Source organism: Malaclemys terrapin, chromosome 13 (assembly GCF_027887155.1).
Source record: "Malaclemys terrapin pileata isolate rMalTer1 chromosome 13, rMalTer1.hap1, whole genome shotgun sequence".
Lineage (NCBI taxonomy): Eukaryota > Metazoa > Chordata > Testudines > Emydidae > Malaclemys > Malaclemys terrapin.
The window spans coordinates 3,152,931-3,167,914 of NC_071517.1; the positions used below are offsets into that span (position 1 = coordinate 3,152,931).

A 14,984-nucleotide genomic window follows, 5' to 3' on the forward strand; every position below is an offset into this window, starting at 1 on the left:
TGAAAGGGCTTTCACATCTGGCTAGGGTCACTCATGCCTATCAGTTGTTCCCAACGGGGGACTGTTTGGGTGCAATAAGCTGTTGGGGTCTCAGCCCAGTTCTATATAACAGATAAGCTACAGCCCAGTTGGTACTGATTGGTGAGCACAGGGGTGAATGGAGGCTGCACTACCCTCTCACCCACACAGGCTGAACGCTGGCAGGGGGCTGCGTGTGGGGAAAGTTCGGCCTGTGGCTGCCCAGGGCTCGGGGACATCACACTCCTGAGAATCAGGCACTTTCCCCCCGCACTAAATTATTCAAGTCGAAAAGCAGGATAATTGAAAAAGTCCACACGTTCGTGTAACACGTTTGTAAAGTACAGGCCACGCCCTCGCTCCCGGCGAGCCACTTGGAGGATAACAGCCTACTACTGCTATGCATTAATGGAGTTACCCCGATGGCTCAGGTAGTAATAGACTCTGTGCTTCCAGGTGGAAAATCTCAGGTTCAAACCCTGCTGGTGATCCCAGATGGGGAGTGTTGCAAAGCTGCCATGTGAATGGGAACACCCCCAGCTCTCAGATGCTCGGGAGGGACTGGGGGGTGGCGCCTAGCCAGCTGTGCATGCAGCCTCCACTTACTGGGCTGTGAGTGAAGAGGCCCAAGAGAGCCCGAGTAGAGCCCTTTGCTACTGTCGCACGAGGCTGGGGGGCTCCTAGGAGCTGGGAAATGCTTGTATGGAAAATCACCTGACTGTGGAGAGCCTTTGGCAGGGCGCAGGTATAATTAGAAAAGCTGGCCTTGGCAGCCGGCAGCTCTCTGCAGCGAGAGGCCAATCCAGGAAGAGCCCCTGGAGTGGGAAGAAAAGCCCGTTGTTGAAGGAAAAAGGGAGGTTTTCGAAGCCAGTACTGCTCTGCCCTGCGGTTAGCTGGGTCAGCGGCGCACGCTCAACCCCAGGGGAAGGGAGAGGGAAGCTAGAACCACGCGAGGAACCCAGACAACCCGAGGGCTCCCAGTCCCAGGTGGATCAGCCCCTGTGGAACTGGTGGGGCCGGGGGAGTCCAGGGAGTCAAGGCTGAGCCGTGGGAGGCTGTAGGGTCAGATGCCCACTGCAGCACAGGATGTGGTAAACCATCACCGCTGCTATTTCGGGAGAGTGAGGCACAAGGGTGAAGGATTCAGCTGAAATTTCAACCCTACTATGGCAGTTTCTGCTTCCCCCCCTCCCCCGGGGTTAGAGAGTGGACACACACTCCCTCCCTCCCCTCCCCTGTAATCCCTTTAAATTGAGACCGTTTGGCCAAGCAGAAAGTTGTTCTCAGTTCCCCTTGAAATCCCTTAATCTCCGGCGCTGTATTAGATTTCAAAATACGACTCGCTCTCCCATGGTGCACTTTGGTTTGGTTTGGTTTTAAACAAGGCTTTGCTTTTAAACAGGCCTTGAAATGCCTTTGCCTCCCCCAGCTGCCAGGACTCCCGGCACAGATTGGTTAATGCAGGTGAGAAAGCAGAAACTGGAATCCAGCTATGCCCCCATGAAAGCCATCTAGGAATTCACCTGCATCCCCAGGTACGGCAGAGTAGGACAAGTGGTGAGAGCAAGGGGAGAACTGGGCTTGAGTCCCAGCAGCGCTAGACGCCTTATAGGACCTTGGGGAAGGCCTCTCTGGGCCTCAGTTTCCCCATCTGTAAATGGGGGGATACTCCCCTACTTCACTGGGGGAGGGGGCTGGGAGGATCAGTCCATTCATGAATGCAGGGTGCTCAGACACTAGAGGATGGGAGCAGGGCATGGAGATGCCAATCAATAAATGAAACAAATCAAGCCGTTATGCCAGCGGCCGTGAGAATCAGCAGAGATGGTTATTGCCAACAGCCCTGCCCGTCCCCAGCTCGGCCACTCATGGTGTCGGGGGCTTTGCTGTTGGTGCAGGGCAGGCCCAGACCAGACCAGGGTGCGGAGGTGGACGGGCAAGGGGGTGGAGAATCCAGGAGCGTGGCCCCCACAATAGCTGGAGCCCCCAGGGCCTGCACTTGTCACTGCCCAGCACAGGACGGGGCTGGATTTGGGGAACAGCAGAACCTGCCTCTGAACAGGGACCCCTGAGACATGTGGGGAGGCTGGTGGGACAGTCCCCATGGGGCTGTGTGTGGATTGGGGGCACTGGGGGGGAGGGAACACTGAGAGGGTTTGTGGGGAGAGGGAGGGAATCTGTCCGTTCCACCAAATAACCTTGCTGGGGCCCCGCATGTCCAGTCCTGGCCTAGGGAGCCAGCCCAGGGGTGGCAGGCGTCTGGTTAGCTGCATCTCCTCCCCCAGATTGAACTCCCTCCTCCCGGCCTAGGCACTGGGATGCTGCCCCCTGCCCCCGTGGCGTGGTGCAGCCCCGTGCTGCCCTTGGCGCTGAGCGAGGCTTTCGCCCAGTCTGGCGGCTGCTGCCTCCCCAGAAGGGTTTTGTCCTTGGCTAACAACAACAAACAGCACAATCTGGCCTGGCTTCCCTCTCCTGCCGGCCGTAAGTGCTGACCCATCACCCCGGCCCCGGCTAGCACCACACGCGGCTTCCTGAAGCTGTTTCCTTCCGCAGCCCGGAGCCCGGGTTTATTTTGCCAGAAGCTGACTCAGCCCTGCACCTGACACTCGGCCCGACCGGCGCCCCCCGGCCGGTAAATTCTGTTCAGGGCCCTGTGTGGAGGCACTGCGTCTCCGCTCGCCGATGAGGGCGAACAGATGGCTCGAGAGGGACTGAGCGCCGAGCCAGGCTGTGCACTGAGGGATCGACCTGTAGCTCCTACCCACCAGCCAGAGGTCCAGCCGTCCATGGTGCCGCTGCTCAGAGACCGTGTCTAGGCTCCTCCAGGCCTTCCCCCTGCTGCTATTACAGGGGAGGCTTCACGCCCCATCTCTGGCCATTCACAACCTTCCTAACATGCAGGCCACCATTTGTATAGGTCCTTTACAAAAGGTGGAGGGGAGGGATAGCTCAGTGGTTTGAGCATTGGCCTGCTAAACCCAGGGTTGTGAGTTCAATCCTTAAGGGGGCCATTTAGGGATCTGGGGCAAAAATCTGTCTGGGGATTGGTCCTGCTTTGAGCAGGGGATTGGACTAGATACCTCCTAAGGTCCCTTCCAACCCTGATATTCTGTGATACAGAAATTATCACCCAATTCCCCCTGCTGAGCCCAGCCATCTGCTGGTTGGTGCTAGGGTGACCAGATGTCCCAATTTTATAGGGACAGTCCCAATTTTTGGGTCTTTTTCTTATATATGCTTCTATTACCCCCCACCCCCTGTCCTGATTTTTCACACTTGCTGTCTGGTCGCCCTATCACCAGCAAGGAAAATACACAAAGAGATGCAAAAGAACTTGGAGCCATTGCCTAGCACCATGGGCTTGGGTTGCGGGAGCAACTGGCTGCAGGATCAGGCCCTAATAAGGAAAGAATTTCCTTTCCCTCTGCTAAGAAGGAGAGACTGAAAGGATTCACTCTGCTAAATCAAAACTGGTTGCTGGATTTCTTTGCAGGCTAAACTTTCCTCTCTAGTCATGCTGGTTTCGGTTTTATCTAGCATAGAAAATCAGCTAGCATATTCAGGCTTCCTGGCTCTTATCGGCTTGTGTCACCACTCCATTGTTATTTGAACAATTCCTTTGTTTGTTTTAAGCAAGCAGAAAGACTCACCTTCAGGAGAAGGTGATAACATTTTACTGTGGACGATGAGTGGCCCATTGCTTACATTGTGGCTTCGTGGGCACATTCCTGTCTCAGCTGGGCTTGTCCAGAAATCAGCCCCTCGGTGGAAACTCACAAGCCTTGCAGATTTTCCTTCTCCTCTTGCAAAAACAAAACACCGTTGCTAAAACAAAGGGGCAGGGGGGATTGTTTTTCACCACAGGGTGAACTGGGCAAAATTCAGAGTTATTAGTGTACTATAGGAGCACCCAACCAAGAGCAGGGCCCCGCTGCACAGGCATGGAAGGAGAACCAGTCCCTGCGCCAAAGGGCCTACAGTCTAAACACACAAAAGGTTGAAAAAACAGGGAAAAAGTGATGTGACCAAGGTCACCCAGCAGGGGAGTGGCAGAGGCGGGAGTAGACACCAGGTCTCATGAGCAGCAGGTCAGGGCCTGAGCCACTGCTCTTGCTGCCTCCCCTCTGGGAAGTGCCCCCCTGCTTCTCAAAAGATCCCCCCCCCACTACAGTACCCCATAGCAGGCCCCCCAGACTCTCCATTGCCAGTTGCAGCTTGTTGACTTATCACTATAGCAGCTGTATTCATCAAGATGCACGCGCCCCCCCCCCCCTTCACCAGCACCTCGACCTGCACACGTGACTCGCCCCGGCCTGGTGCGGCACGGAACTGGACACAGTGCTAGCAAATCCTCTGGAAATGTTTATGAGATGCGGTTACTTCGCACGGGCAGGCACCTCCTCCCAGCGTTTCATAGCGAGCTAATCTCTTCACAAATGTCCCTCAAATGCCAAAATTAATGGGCCGATCACCTGCCAAATATCACTTGTTCACTCCAGGGCATTCCCCCCGCCAGTTATATGAGTGTGAACAAGGGACAGGGCCGATTCCCAGACAGCATCACACCATCGGCTTCAGCTAAGCGTCTCGCCCAGGGGTGCCAGCAGCAGGGCAAAAGCCAATGCCCCCGTACCCAGACTGGATTGATGTGCCGTGAGCAGCCGGTGAGGGGATCCTGGCAGCTGTTTATGCCAAGGCCCCGGGCTACCCAGTCAGCACTGGGTGCAGGACCGCAGGGCAGAGAGGGAAGATCGCTGGGTCAGATGCTGCTCTCACCGCTTCAAATCCGGAGCAGCCCGTCCGAAGTCCGTGTGCGGGCTGAGAAGCCCTTGTCTCTGATGGGTGCACAGCCAACCCCTGGCTCTGGTAGCCTCCTGTGGGCCAGGGCAGCCTGAGAGGAGAGCGGATGGCACACAAAGCCCTGGATGGAGACTACGGACCTGTTACGCCCACGGCTGCCCAGGACTGGGTTAGGCGGGTCAGCAGGTCCCCTCTGCCCCGGGCATGCCCGGCTGCAGATGCCCAGGAGCACTGACAAAAGCAGGCATTGCCTTGTGCGTCCGGGTTTCTCCCACGGCTGGCCCCGTGGGGTGTGGTAGCTCGCGGCAGCCCCGTGTGCAAGCAGGACTCCCAGGGTGCCGAGCCGCATGGTTTATGCAGACTTAGCGTGGGAAGCACGGTCTGGCTTGGGGAATTACTCGGCGGGATTACGCTAAGGATCTTAAAGACGACTTAGGATAGGAAAGTGGGGCAGACAATCCTGGTGCGCTGCATGGCTGAGAGAGTCCACAGGGGCGGCAGGTGAGCTGCTCCGTACAAACCAAAACGCAGCTGCTCCCGATTTCCTCCCGCCCAGTCACAGCCCAGAGGGACCAGGGCAAGACTCCATCAGCTACGCTTCCCCGTGACAAAGGCCATCCCGGGCTCAGCTCCAAGACAGGAGCCCTACAATGGCACCAAGAAACAGTGCCCCGATCCCACACTTACTCCAGTGTAACCCCCCGATGGCAGGAGAGGGGGGGTCTAGTGCGTAGAGCCCGCTCCAGGCCTCAGCCCCCCGCAGCTGTAAACCAGGGCTAACCGCATGGGCCCTGGCGCACAGCGATGTGTCAGGATAGACACATTAAAGAGTGTCAGGTGTCCAGATACCATGGGAGCCTAAAGTACTACAGTGGGTGCATCCACGGTGTTCCTCTGGCTTCACGCTGGCACAGCAGAGTCCGGGCCTGGGCTAGCATCCACCTCTGGATTAAATATACAGTGGGGAAAAATCAAAGCAATAATCACACGTGGCATGTACAGAATTCCATCCATGCGGCTCAACGCCCTTCACAACAGCCGCCTCCCTGCTGCAGGGGAGGCGTCTATCCCCCTTTCACAGAAGGGGAAACTGAGGCACAGAGCGGTGAGGGGGGGATTACAGCTCTCGGGGCAGGGCCCATCTAGGTCCGACACTGGAGCACGCTGTCTTTGCAGCCCCACCTCCCACGGACACAAGCAGGATGATCAGGGAGCAGCTTTCTGTCTCCAACCCCATTAGGACCCGGCGTCTCATCAGCCCGGCTTTAGGGACGGCGGAAATGAGGCCCAGAGAGAGGACGGGAGGTGCCCATGGTCACCCAGGAGAGCCGGGCTAGTCCCCAGGTTTCTCAGCTCCCAGCCCAGCACCTGACCCATTGGGCCACAGTGTCTCAAAGGGCAACATCAGGCTCCACACAGCGCGGGTGGAGCAGCCGGTGCTGCGCTCCTATCCCAGGAATTCGGCCAGCTCCGTCCCCGCTAGCGAAGCCAGAGCCCAGCCTGGCTTTGGGAGGCAGAGACAGGCAGGAGCAGCTCCAGCCCAGGCCGTTTTGGGTTCAGGGGGCCCCAGCTTCGGCCTGGAATGACTGAGTGGCACTGGCCCTGGCCCGGTGGTCTTCGGGGGCTCATGAGGCGACGGCTGGCAGCTTAGCAGAGGCTGGCTCCACTTCGCCTGGCAGCCGAGTGCTCCCCGCAGCCGCCCCATCACCAAGGTGACATCTGGAGTCCCGGAGATGGCACAGTGCCAGGCCTGGGCTGGAGGGGCACATGCCACTTGAAACCTTAATTAAACGCCGGCAGGAGTGCTGGCACCTCCTGTCCGCACCTCGGCAGCTGCCTGTTTGCAGCGTGCTGGGGGGGTGGGGGTCAGTGAGGGCTGCAGCTGGGTGTGCAGATAAATATAGATACAACCTCTGCTCCCCCGTCCCTGTAACACACCCCATCCCTCCCGCTCCTCCTCCGTCCCACCGCAATGCCGCAGGCCTCCCTCTTCCCAGGGTGAGGAGCCTTTAAACAAACCCTTTTCCCATGGAAAAAGCAGATTCCTGCCTTTCCATGGGGGCTGCCAAGCCAGCCGCTGCTAAATATCCCGCAAGCGCCCTCCCTGCTGCGACGAACCGGCAGGAAAGACAAGGCCCTTTGTAAGGGCTGCAGGGCAGGGCTGGGATCAAGGGCGTCTCCTCCAGGGGGTGAGGGGCCGGGGGTTATGGTGGCAGGGCCGGATCCTCAAGCTCGGTGCACGGGGGTGCTGAGCTCTTCTGAAAATCAGGCCCTGTGGGTGGATCCAGGGCGCCTGGGCTCCCTCCTGCCTCTGCCCCAGACTCACCACGGGGCAAGTGGGTCGCCAGCTTCTGCCCGCCACCCATTCATGTGTGGAAGGTGCTTGGTGAGCTTCCTCCGGAAGGTGTCAGGGAAGCCAACGGGGCAGTTACTCGGCGTGGGGAACCTGCCCCAGCCCTGCTGAGGAACGAATGATAAAGGCACCTGCTGTTTCAATCCCATACTATGCCCAGGGGAGCGCTGTGCCCAGCACTGCCATGCAGCCCCCTCTGGGGTGGAGCGTGGCTGCTGTTTATCTGCCATGTCCAGGTGGTGGCAATGAAAGGGCCGGTCTGCGGAGCTGTGAAGGGACGGGTTTGGGCTGGGAGAGCAGAGCGCCACTGAGGGTGACATGGGGAGGAACAAGTGACTCATCCGTGCCCAGCTCCAAGGCAGGGGTGGGGGGAGGGAGGGGGTTCCTGCAAGGAGCGTCAGGCCTTGCCCTCCCTCCCGCTTCGCTGGGAGAACTGGTTCATCTGGCTGTGCCGGGGCTGCCGGGTCTCCTGCCCTCTGCTGGCAGCCGGGAGATGGATCGAGCTTTGGTCACCCCCTTCAGCCGTTGCCATTAGTGTCTGGGGAGACCAGCTGGAGACCCTCTGGCCTGGGAACTCAGCGCCCCGCCCCTCCCCGAGACGAGGCCCATGCGATCGGGCTGAGCAGCCACGGGTGAAAAGTCAGGCCTGGATTCCCCAGCTGGCAGTGGGCTGGTGTAAAAGTCCCGGGGAGCGAGGGGGCGTTGGGCTGGGAGTCACTGGCTTGAGGCAAACGGCAGAGGGGGAGCCCAGCGCACAGGAGGGGTCAGTCGCTGGCACTGGGCTCTGGGGGGCAGGGAGGAAAGACGTGTCTGGGGGATCCGGCCGGGGCACAGCTCTGCGAGGAGGCAGGTGTGTGCGCTGGGCTGGCAGCTTGGAAAGCTGGGCTCTGGCCAAGGCGACTCTGGGGGAACCTCGCTCCCCCCCAACCTGAAACTGCGCTGCTGACGCCGCTCAGTCCTGACCCGCAGCCCCCTGGCTGTTCCAGCCGTGGGTCTCTTCTACCCCCCCCCTCCGATCTGCCCACGGCTCACAGTCCCCACCCACTGGGGCAGGCCCCATGGGATAGGCGAGAGCTTGAGGGGGAACTTTGAAGCGAGGATTTTGTTATCGGAGGGTGACTTGTGAGCGCCAGGGCTGTGCCTGGTGGGTTATTGTAGGGGCATTCAGGGCTGTACATGGTGGCATGTTATTGTAGGGTCTCTTGGGCCTGTGCTTTATTATAGGGTCACTTGTGGGCACTGGGGCAGCCAGTCAAGGATGCGTCATGGAGCCAAGCCTGTGCGTTGCAGACCCATTCGGGCTGGTTCCATAAAGCCTTGAGTGGGAGGGAGGCCAGACCCCCCCCCCCCCCGTCCCCCTAGGACACGGCGCCAGGTTCGCTCTGGGAAGAACGAGATCCAAAGCGAGCATTTTGATCATGACCTGGAGGTTTATTGGACTCGCCCTGGCAGTGTGGGCAGGGCCCTTGCCACGGCCCCACCAGCACCAACTCTGTCCAGCGCTCTCGGCTCATCCTTGGCAGCCAGCCGCTGTCCCTGGGGCTGCTGCCCGGCTTCCCTAGGGGAAGCTTTGATACACGGTGGCGCTCACAGACGTAGCTCAGCTGGTCCCAGGGCCCCAGAACATCCTGCAACACCGGCGTCCTGCTGGCCAAGCACCGCGTGCGTAGCCCTTTGCTTCAGGAGCGATGGGCAATAAAGCTGCGAGAGATGAAATGCTCCGACCTGACTGAACTGGCATCTGGGGGGGCCAGAAGCGGCAAATGGCCGGGTGAGCAGTCTGGCCTAGTGGTTGGAACAGGGAACCGTTTGTCAGGATTCCTGAGCTCCATTCCCGTCTCCATCACAACCTTGCCAGGTAACCCTGGGCATGTCCTTTAGTTCCACACCATCTCGGCTTCCCCACCTGGCAATCAAACGTCCCTGGGATACGTGTTACAACCGCAGGGCCTCCCGTGGGATGCTAAGGGCTTAGCACCCCCTGCAGCATCCCCACACAACAGTGCGTCTCCTCCCTCCGGGCCCAGGCATTAAAACAGCCTCCCCACAGCCTGACCCTTGCTGAGGTCCCGGACGGACCCGGTGGGAGACTGGCATTGGGTGGAGCGGCCTAGTGCACTGGGCCTGGTGCTTGCCCAGTACGGTGTCATGGGCACAGGATCGGGCCAGCCGGTTCCCTTCCACAGCCATAACATGAGTTCACAGCAATCGCAGATGCCTCAAGTCAGGCCACCAGCTCTGCGGTTCCTGCTCTGTTGGGGTCCCGGTACCAGCTGGCATCTTGCCCATACCAGCTAGTGCCAGCTGCCTCCCCTCCAGCCAGCACACTGTAACCCACCGCCTTGCCCTGGCTGCCGCACGCCCCATCTCGCCCTCAGCCCAAGCCCCTCGGGGACACGTGGGAACGGGGTAGCCGGGCTGCACATTCCGGTGACTGGGAACCCTTCGAGAGCAGGACCCCACCGACTCCATTACCCTAAAGGGACACATTCTCCAGCAGCCCCAGCGGTTTCAGAGCTGAGTGCAGAAAGCCCCCGTTCGCGGGCGGCTGGCCGTGCCCAGTGCAGAAGGGACTGCAGGAGCGGATCACCTCGCCGGCCGTGCGGCGGAAGGTCTTGCTGACGAAGCAGTAGAAGAAGAAGTTGACGGTGGTGTTGAGCATGGCAATCATGTTGGCCAGGTTCAGCGCCATGTGCAGCCTCTGGTCGTTGTTGGTGGAGCCCATGTAGAGGTGGAAGAGGATAACAAACGTCCGGGGCGCCCACAGCACGGTGAAGACGGTGGTGACGGCCATCAGCATGGCGATGGTCTTGCCCACGCGCCGGCGGTGCCCGTCCACCCGCTTCCCCCACTTGAGCTTGCAGACGATGACGGAGTTGGTGGCCAGGAAGATGCTGCAGGGGACAAAGTACATGGTGAAGCAGTGAACCCACTTGAGGACCTTGTCCACGGTGGTGGGTGGTTGGGAGTCGTGCCAGATGTCCAGCCACCAGTAGAAGGGGATCCCGGTGGCCAGCGCTGTGCCGAAGACGGCGGCGATGATCTTCCGGGTGCGCTCGGGGTAGGAGAGCATGCGGTAGCGCAGCGGGTGGCACAGCGCCACGTAGCGGTCGGCCGTCAGCAGCACGGTCACCCAGATGGAGGCATGGTTTGCCGCAAACTCCAGCACGTTGATGGTGTGGATGAAGGTGTGGGGCACCTCACGGGCCAGGATGGCCATCTGCAGGATGAAGCCCATGAAGATAATGATGACCTGGGTGAGGATGTCAGAGGCGGTCAGGGCCAGCAGGTACCAGTAGGACGATTTCTTTGTCCTGGCAGCCAGGCGGGACAGGGCGATGACCGTCAGGATGTTAACTGGAATAGGGACAAATCACAGCAAGACGTTGAAGGCGTTTGCCCAGCACAGAGGGAAGGTCTGAGATCGGCCGGATCTGGGGATGCCCGTGCTCCAAGAGCAAAGCATGGCTCCAGGCAGCATCTGGGGTAACCTGAGCATCTGCCACCCTGTCTCAAAATCTGCAGGGAGATGCCACCTGTGAAGTTACTGCTTGCAAGGTAACCCGGCGCTGAGCTGGAGAGAGGAACCAGCATCCTCCCCTCTCAATCTCGACATTCGCTGCTGGGTGCGGGGAGACTGCCAGCCCCTGCATTGCTATGGGGGGTGTCTTGGGCTGAAAGCAAAGTGCCAGGTGCTGGGAATGGGTCGGGGGTAAGCTGCACCTGGGGATGGAGGCTGGGCTGGGCAGCTATAAATACCACCGCGCAGGGCGCGTTTGCTGGTTAATCTCTCCTCTGGGTCAGCCTGAGAGATGCAGGTGCCGTCTGTCCCTGAAAGCTGCGGCAACTCGGCCTCTGCTCACCCAGGTTTGACGGCCCTTTGGGCAAAGCAAGCCAGGCAGAAATTAGCCAACCTTGGGGGGCCGCCCGCATGGTGCCCCCTCCTGGCAGCCCCCTCCTGGCAGCCCCCTCCTGGCAGCCCGCTGTAATTGCAAGTTCAGGTCACCGTAACCTAGGAGAACAAATGTTGCTGTGCGAAGGTGCAAAGGGGAGACAGACAGATGGACTTAGTCCAAACAGGCCATAACTCCCGCTCCTTGAGTTATCCTGTGTCTCCCCCGCTTCTCCCAGGGTTCTTTCCCTTCCCACCTGATTTCTTCCCTTCCCCTCTCTCTCTCCTTTCCCCGTCTGTCTGAGAAGTGTCTGGCTTAGCCAGCCACAACAGTATATTTTGCAACAGTGCTGCGAGCCTGTGACCAGAAAGGCAGCGAAATGCAAGGTCCTAAACAGCCCGTCGCTAGTACAAGTTTGCCAGGTCTCAGGGTGGCTGATCAGATCGTGGGCTGGGCCTGGGGTTTCCCAGCAGCGAGGATGCAAGTGAGAGTTAACACCAGAGACTGAAGCTGCATTTTCTCTCATCGCTGTTCTTCTCTCTCCCCTTTTGTGGGTCTTTGTCTTGTTTTGTCCTCTAGGAAACGGGATGGGACTTTACCAGCAGCGCCAGCTCCAGCTCCCCTCAACTAAAGTCATCCCTTTTCCCAAAGACCGTTATTACCGTCTTAACCCCATCGAAGAGACGGTAGGATGTAGCTCCACAGATTAGGGGCCTGAATCCCTCTCTTCCTGAGATCTGCCTGGGGTGTTAACAGGCCGGGGGTGGCACTTTGGGGGGCTCTCGGTGCCGCCTGTCGGCCCGAGCCCCTGGGATTGCCTAGGAGCTGGGGTGAGAGCCGCCTGCACCTGCCCCCCCTGGGGATCGGTTAAGCTGATCTCTGCTCAGAGGCTCAGTGACAGGCACGTTCCAGAGACTAACCCTGACCCGGAACCTCCCAAGCTGCCCTGGAGATGCCAGCCGCCTCCCGCTGTGTGTGCTCGCGGCTCTCCCCAGTGCCAGGCCCTGGTCAGCACAACAGCCGGCTCCTGCCTGGCAGCATCAGGGCTCCCTCCTTCCCCGGGGGCTGGCGCACGCCCATGCCCGCCGTCTCTGGGTGCCCGTGACCCATCATTGCAACTCCACCCACTGGCGTGCGGGTGTGGTGGGGAGGCCCAGGGAGCAGCTGTAGATGCCGTCAGTGACTGGCATTGGCCTGGCACAGTGGGACGGTGCTGGCAGAGGGCGCTCCGGGTGCAGGAACGGAGGGAAGTTTGCAGCACGCGCCTTTCCGACATTCTGCCTGGCCCCATCGGCTCCTCCGCCCAGCGAGCTCTGAATTCACCCAGCAGGTGCTAACAGAAACCTACAAGGCTGCGAGTGCCCCTGGAATGGCCAGAGGATGTGATCACTACACACAGACCTTGCGATCCCGGCTCACCACGGAGGCGTCACAGTCAAACAAGGAGCGGTCTTAGCTACCAGGCCTGCCTCTGCACAGCCTGGGTGGGTCTATGGGCCGGGGAAGGAGGCCCAATGTTACCCTGAAATACTCCCCTCACCAGGCCCTCGGCGCACTCACTGGAGCTGGGCAGGAGTTTTCCAAGGAAACATTTTTTTCCTTAGCGAAATGTCAATTCATCACAACGAAGCTGTCTGTGAAGGGGGGTCCCACCATCGCCAGAGGCGAATGTTTTTCTAAAGACTCTGAGGTGTCCCAGGGCTCCCCTCCAACGTTTTCTAAAGTAAGTTTAATTTTTTACTGGAAAATTGGAGTGAATTTATCCTTTAAAACAGGGTTAAAAAATGAAACAGGTTGAAATGGAAACAAAATGTTGCAAAATGATCAGAAGGTTTCGACGGCCCCGACCCGACGTCTCGGTTTGCAAAAACATCTGAGTTCTGGGATGGGGAAAAGCCCCCAAATGGCGAACTCTCCCAGGCCGGGAAAACCACTTCCCACCCTGCTCCGGCAGAACTAGCCCTTGGGGTGCAGCGGGGGAGTCAGGGCTCAACTGGCCACCGGAGGGTGCCGGGACAGGCCAAACAGGGATGGAAATGGCAAACTAAGGCGCCGGTGTCTGCTCTCCGTCCTGGTCACAGCTGTGCCCTCGGGTACGGGCCTGTGGCCTTGTGCCTCTCACAGGAGCTCAGCCCCTCTGAGCGAGGGCAGGATGTGATGCCCACACCCAGCATCCTCCCTGGCTACCCCCCAAAGGGGGCACAATTCTCAATGCCAACCCACCAGCCTGGGCGCAGGGGGCCCTGGGGAGCCCAGACAGCCTCACACCCTCAGTCGCAGCACCCTCCTCTCCTCCCATGCTCCAGTTTGTGGGCATCCCTCACTCGGGCTGCCCGGACCCCTGTATTGCCCCGGCCCATCACTCGTCTCTGCCCCAGCCTGATCCAGACACACAAGGTCAGCACAACCCCCCACTGAGATCAGGGGGCCCAAGCCACCCAGGATCAGCCCCGCTAGCTCCAGGGAAGGCCCTCAGCGTACCTCTGGTGCCGTCAGCAGGGCGGAGGTCCCCTCTCCGCCTGGCCTTTCTGTGAATCCCCTGGGTTACGCAGCCTCACGGCAAAACGCACCACAGCCAATCACGTCCTTCCCCCCGGGGGTGAGGTGGCGGCTGTGTCTTGGGCAGTCCTGAATCCCTGGCCCCGCATCAGCACCCGGCCCGATGGGGCCAGGGAACCCTCCCTCCCCCGTCCCAGCCTTACCGGGCAGCCCCAGGCCGAGCAGGACGCTGTAGTAAATGACTGGGATGATCCCCTCCACGCAGGGCGACCGCTCCTCCCACTCCAGCGGCTCGGCGTGGCTCACCCGGGCCCCGGCTGTGCTGTTGGGCAGCAAGAGCATCATCCTTCACCATTGGCAGCTGGCGGGGGAAAGTCAAGGGCATCAGAACACGCTGCGGGCTCCCCAACTGCCTCTGCTTAGCCCCAGGGGCATGGCCAGGCTCCAGCAATGCACCTCACACGGCCAAGCACACCCGGTGTCTCAGGACTGGAGTAGAGGAGTTACATGAGCACGTGTGAGCACCCACGTGTAGGCGCCAGATGCACAATTCATTAGCTGCACACAGCATATTATGAAGCGGGCATTTCCCAAGCTAGCCACGGCCAGTGAAGCTTTGCAGTGATGCTAGCCATGGCCAGTGAAGCTTTGCAGTGATGCTAGCCACGGCCAGTGATGCTTTGCAGAACCTACAGGTTCCCAGTCCCAGAGGTTCCTTTCTGGAGTAATGGGCTGGTGGCCTAGGTCCAGCCCTGGGTGATCTTGGGCTTCTCCCCCTCCCTGTGGTACTTCCCCTCTCTGGGAGGGCTGGGGTTAAGCGCCCAGGCAGGCAAACACTCTCGCTGTTTATCTGCTCAACCCCGTTACCGACTGGGAGAAAACTGGATCAAACCACGTGTGCTGGGGATGCAGCTACTACTTCCCTAACGTCCCTGCCCAGCGCACGGTCCAGTCCTGCTCTGCTGCGCCAGGGACGCTCCAGCCATGCAGACGGAACAACAGCCTGTGGTTAGTTTTAGCCTCATCTCGCGGGCCGGGAATATTTGCAGGGGGCGATCGGAGGCGGAGCCAACACAGAGAGCGGGGGGCTTATGACGGGCCCGACTGGAAGACGCCAGTGCCAGCGTTGCTGTTATTCACTCGAGTTACAAAGTGGTCTGCAGGGCCAGGCGGCTCAGGCCCCGGGTCAGTCTTGCAAGGGGCAGGGCGTGGGGAGGCAGATCGGACCCCTGCAGCGTAGCAGCTCAGATTGACAGCTGGATACCCAGGTGTGAGGCCTGGACTGAGCCCTGGTGGGCCCGGGTTTATTCACAAACCACGGCACTTTCACGATTGGCTGAGACAGGGGATTTTCTAAGCCAATCAGAAGGTAGCCCTGGGGTAACGGACAGGTAAGTATCTGTCATTACTACAATCAGGGT

General features: G+C 59.7%; 1 protein-coding gene across 1 annotated transcript; it reads right to left on the reverse strand.

The window, feature by feature from the left end:
• Positions 1-8,663: 8,663 nt before the first annotated feature.
• Positions 8,664-13,908, reverse strand: GPR142 (G protein-coupled receptor 142). The gene is made up of 2 exons (XM_054047599.1): positions 13,767-13,908; positions 8,664-10,528 (listed from the first exon to the last, which is right to left on the reverse strand). Exons 1-2 carry the CDS (start codon positions 13,906-13,908, stop codon positions 9,648-9,650), a joined length of 1,023 nt encoding a protein of 340 aa, XP_053903574.1. The 3' UTR covers positions 8,664-9,647.
• Between the last annotated feature and the right edge of the window lie 1,076 nt (positions 13,909-14,984).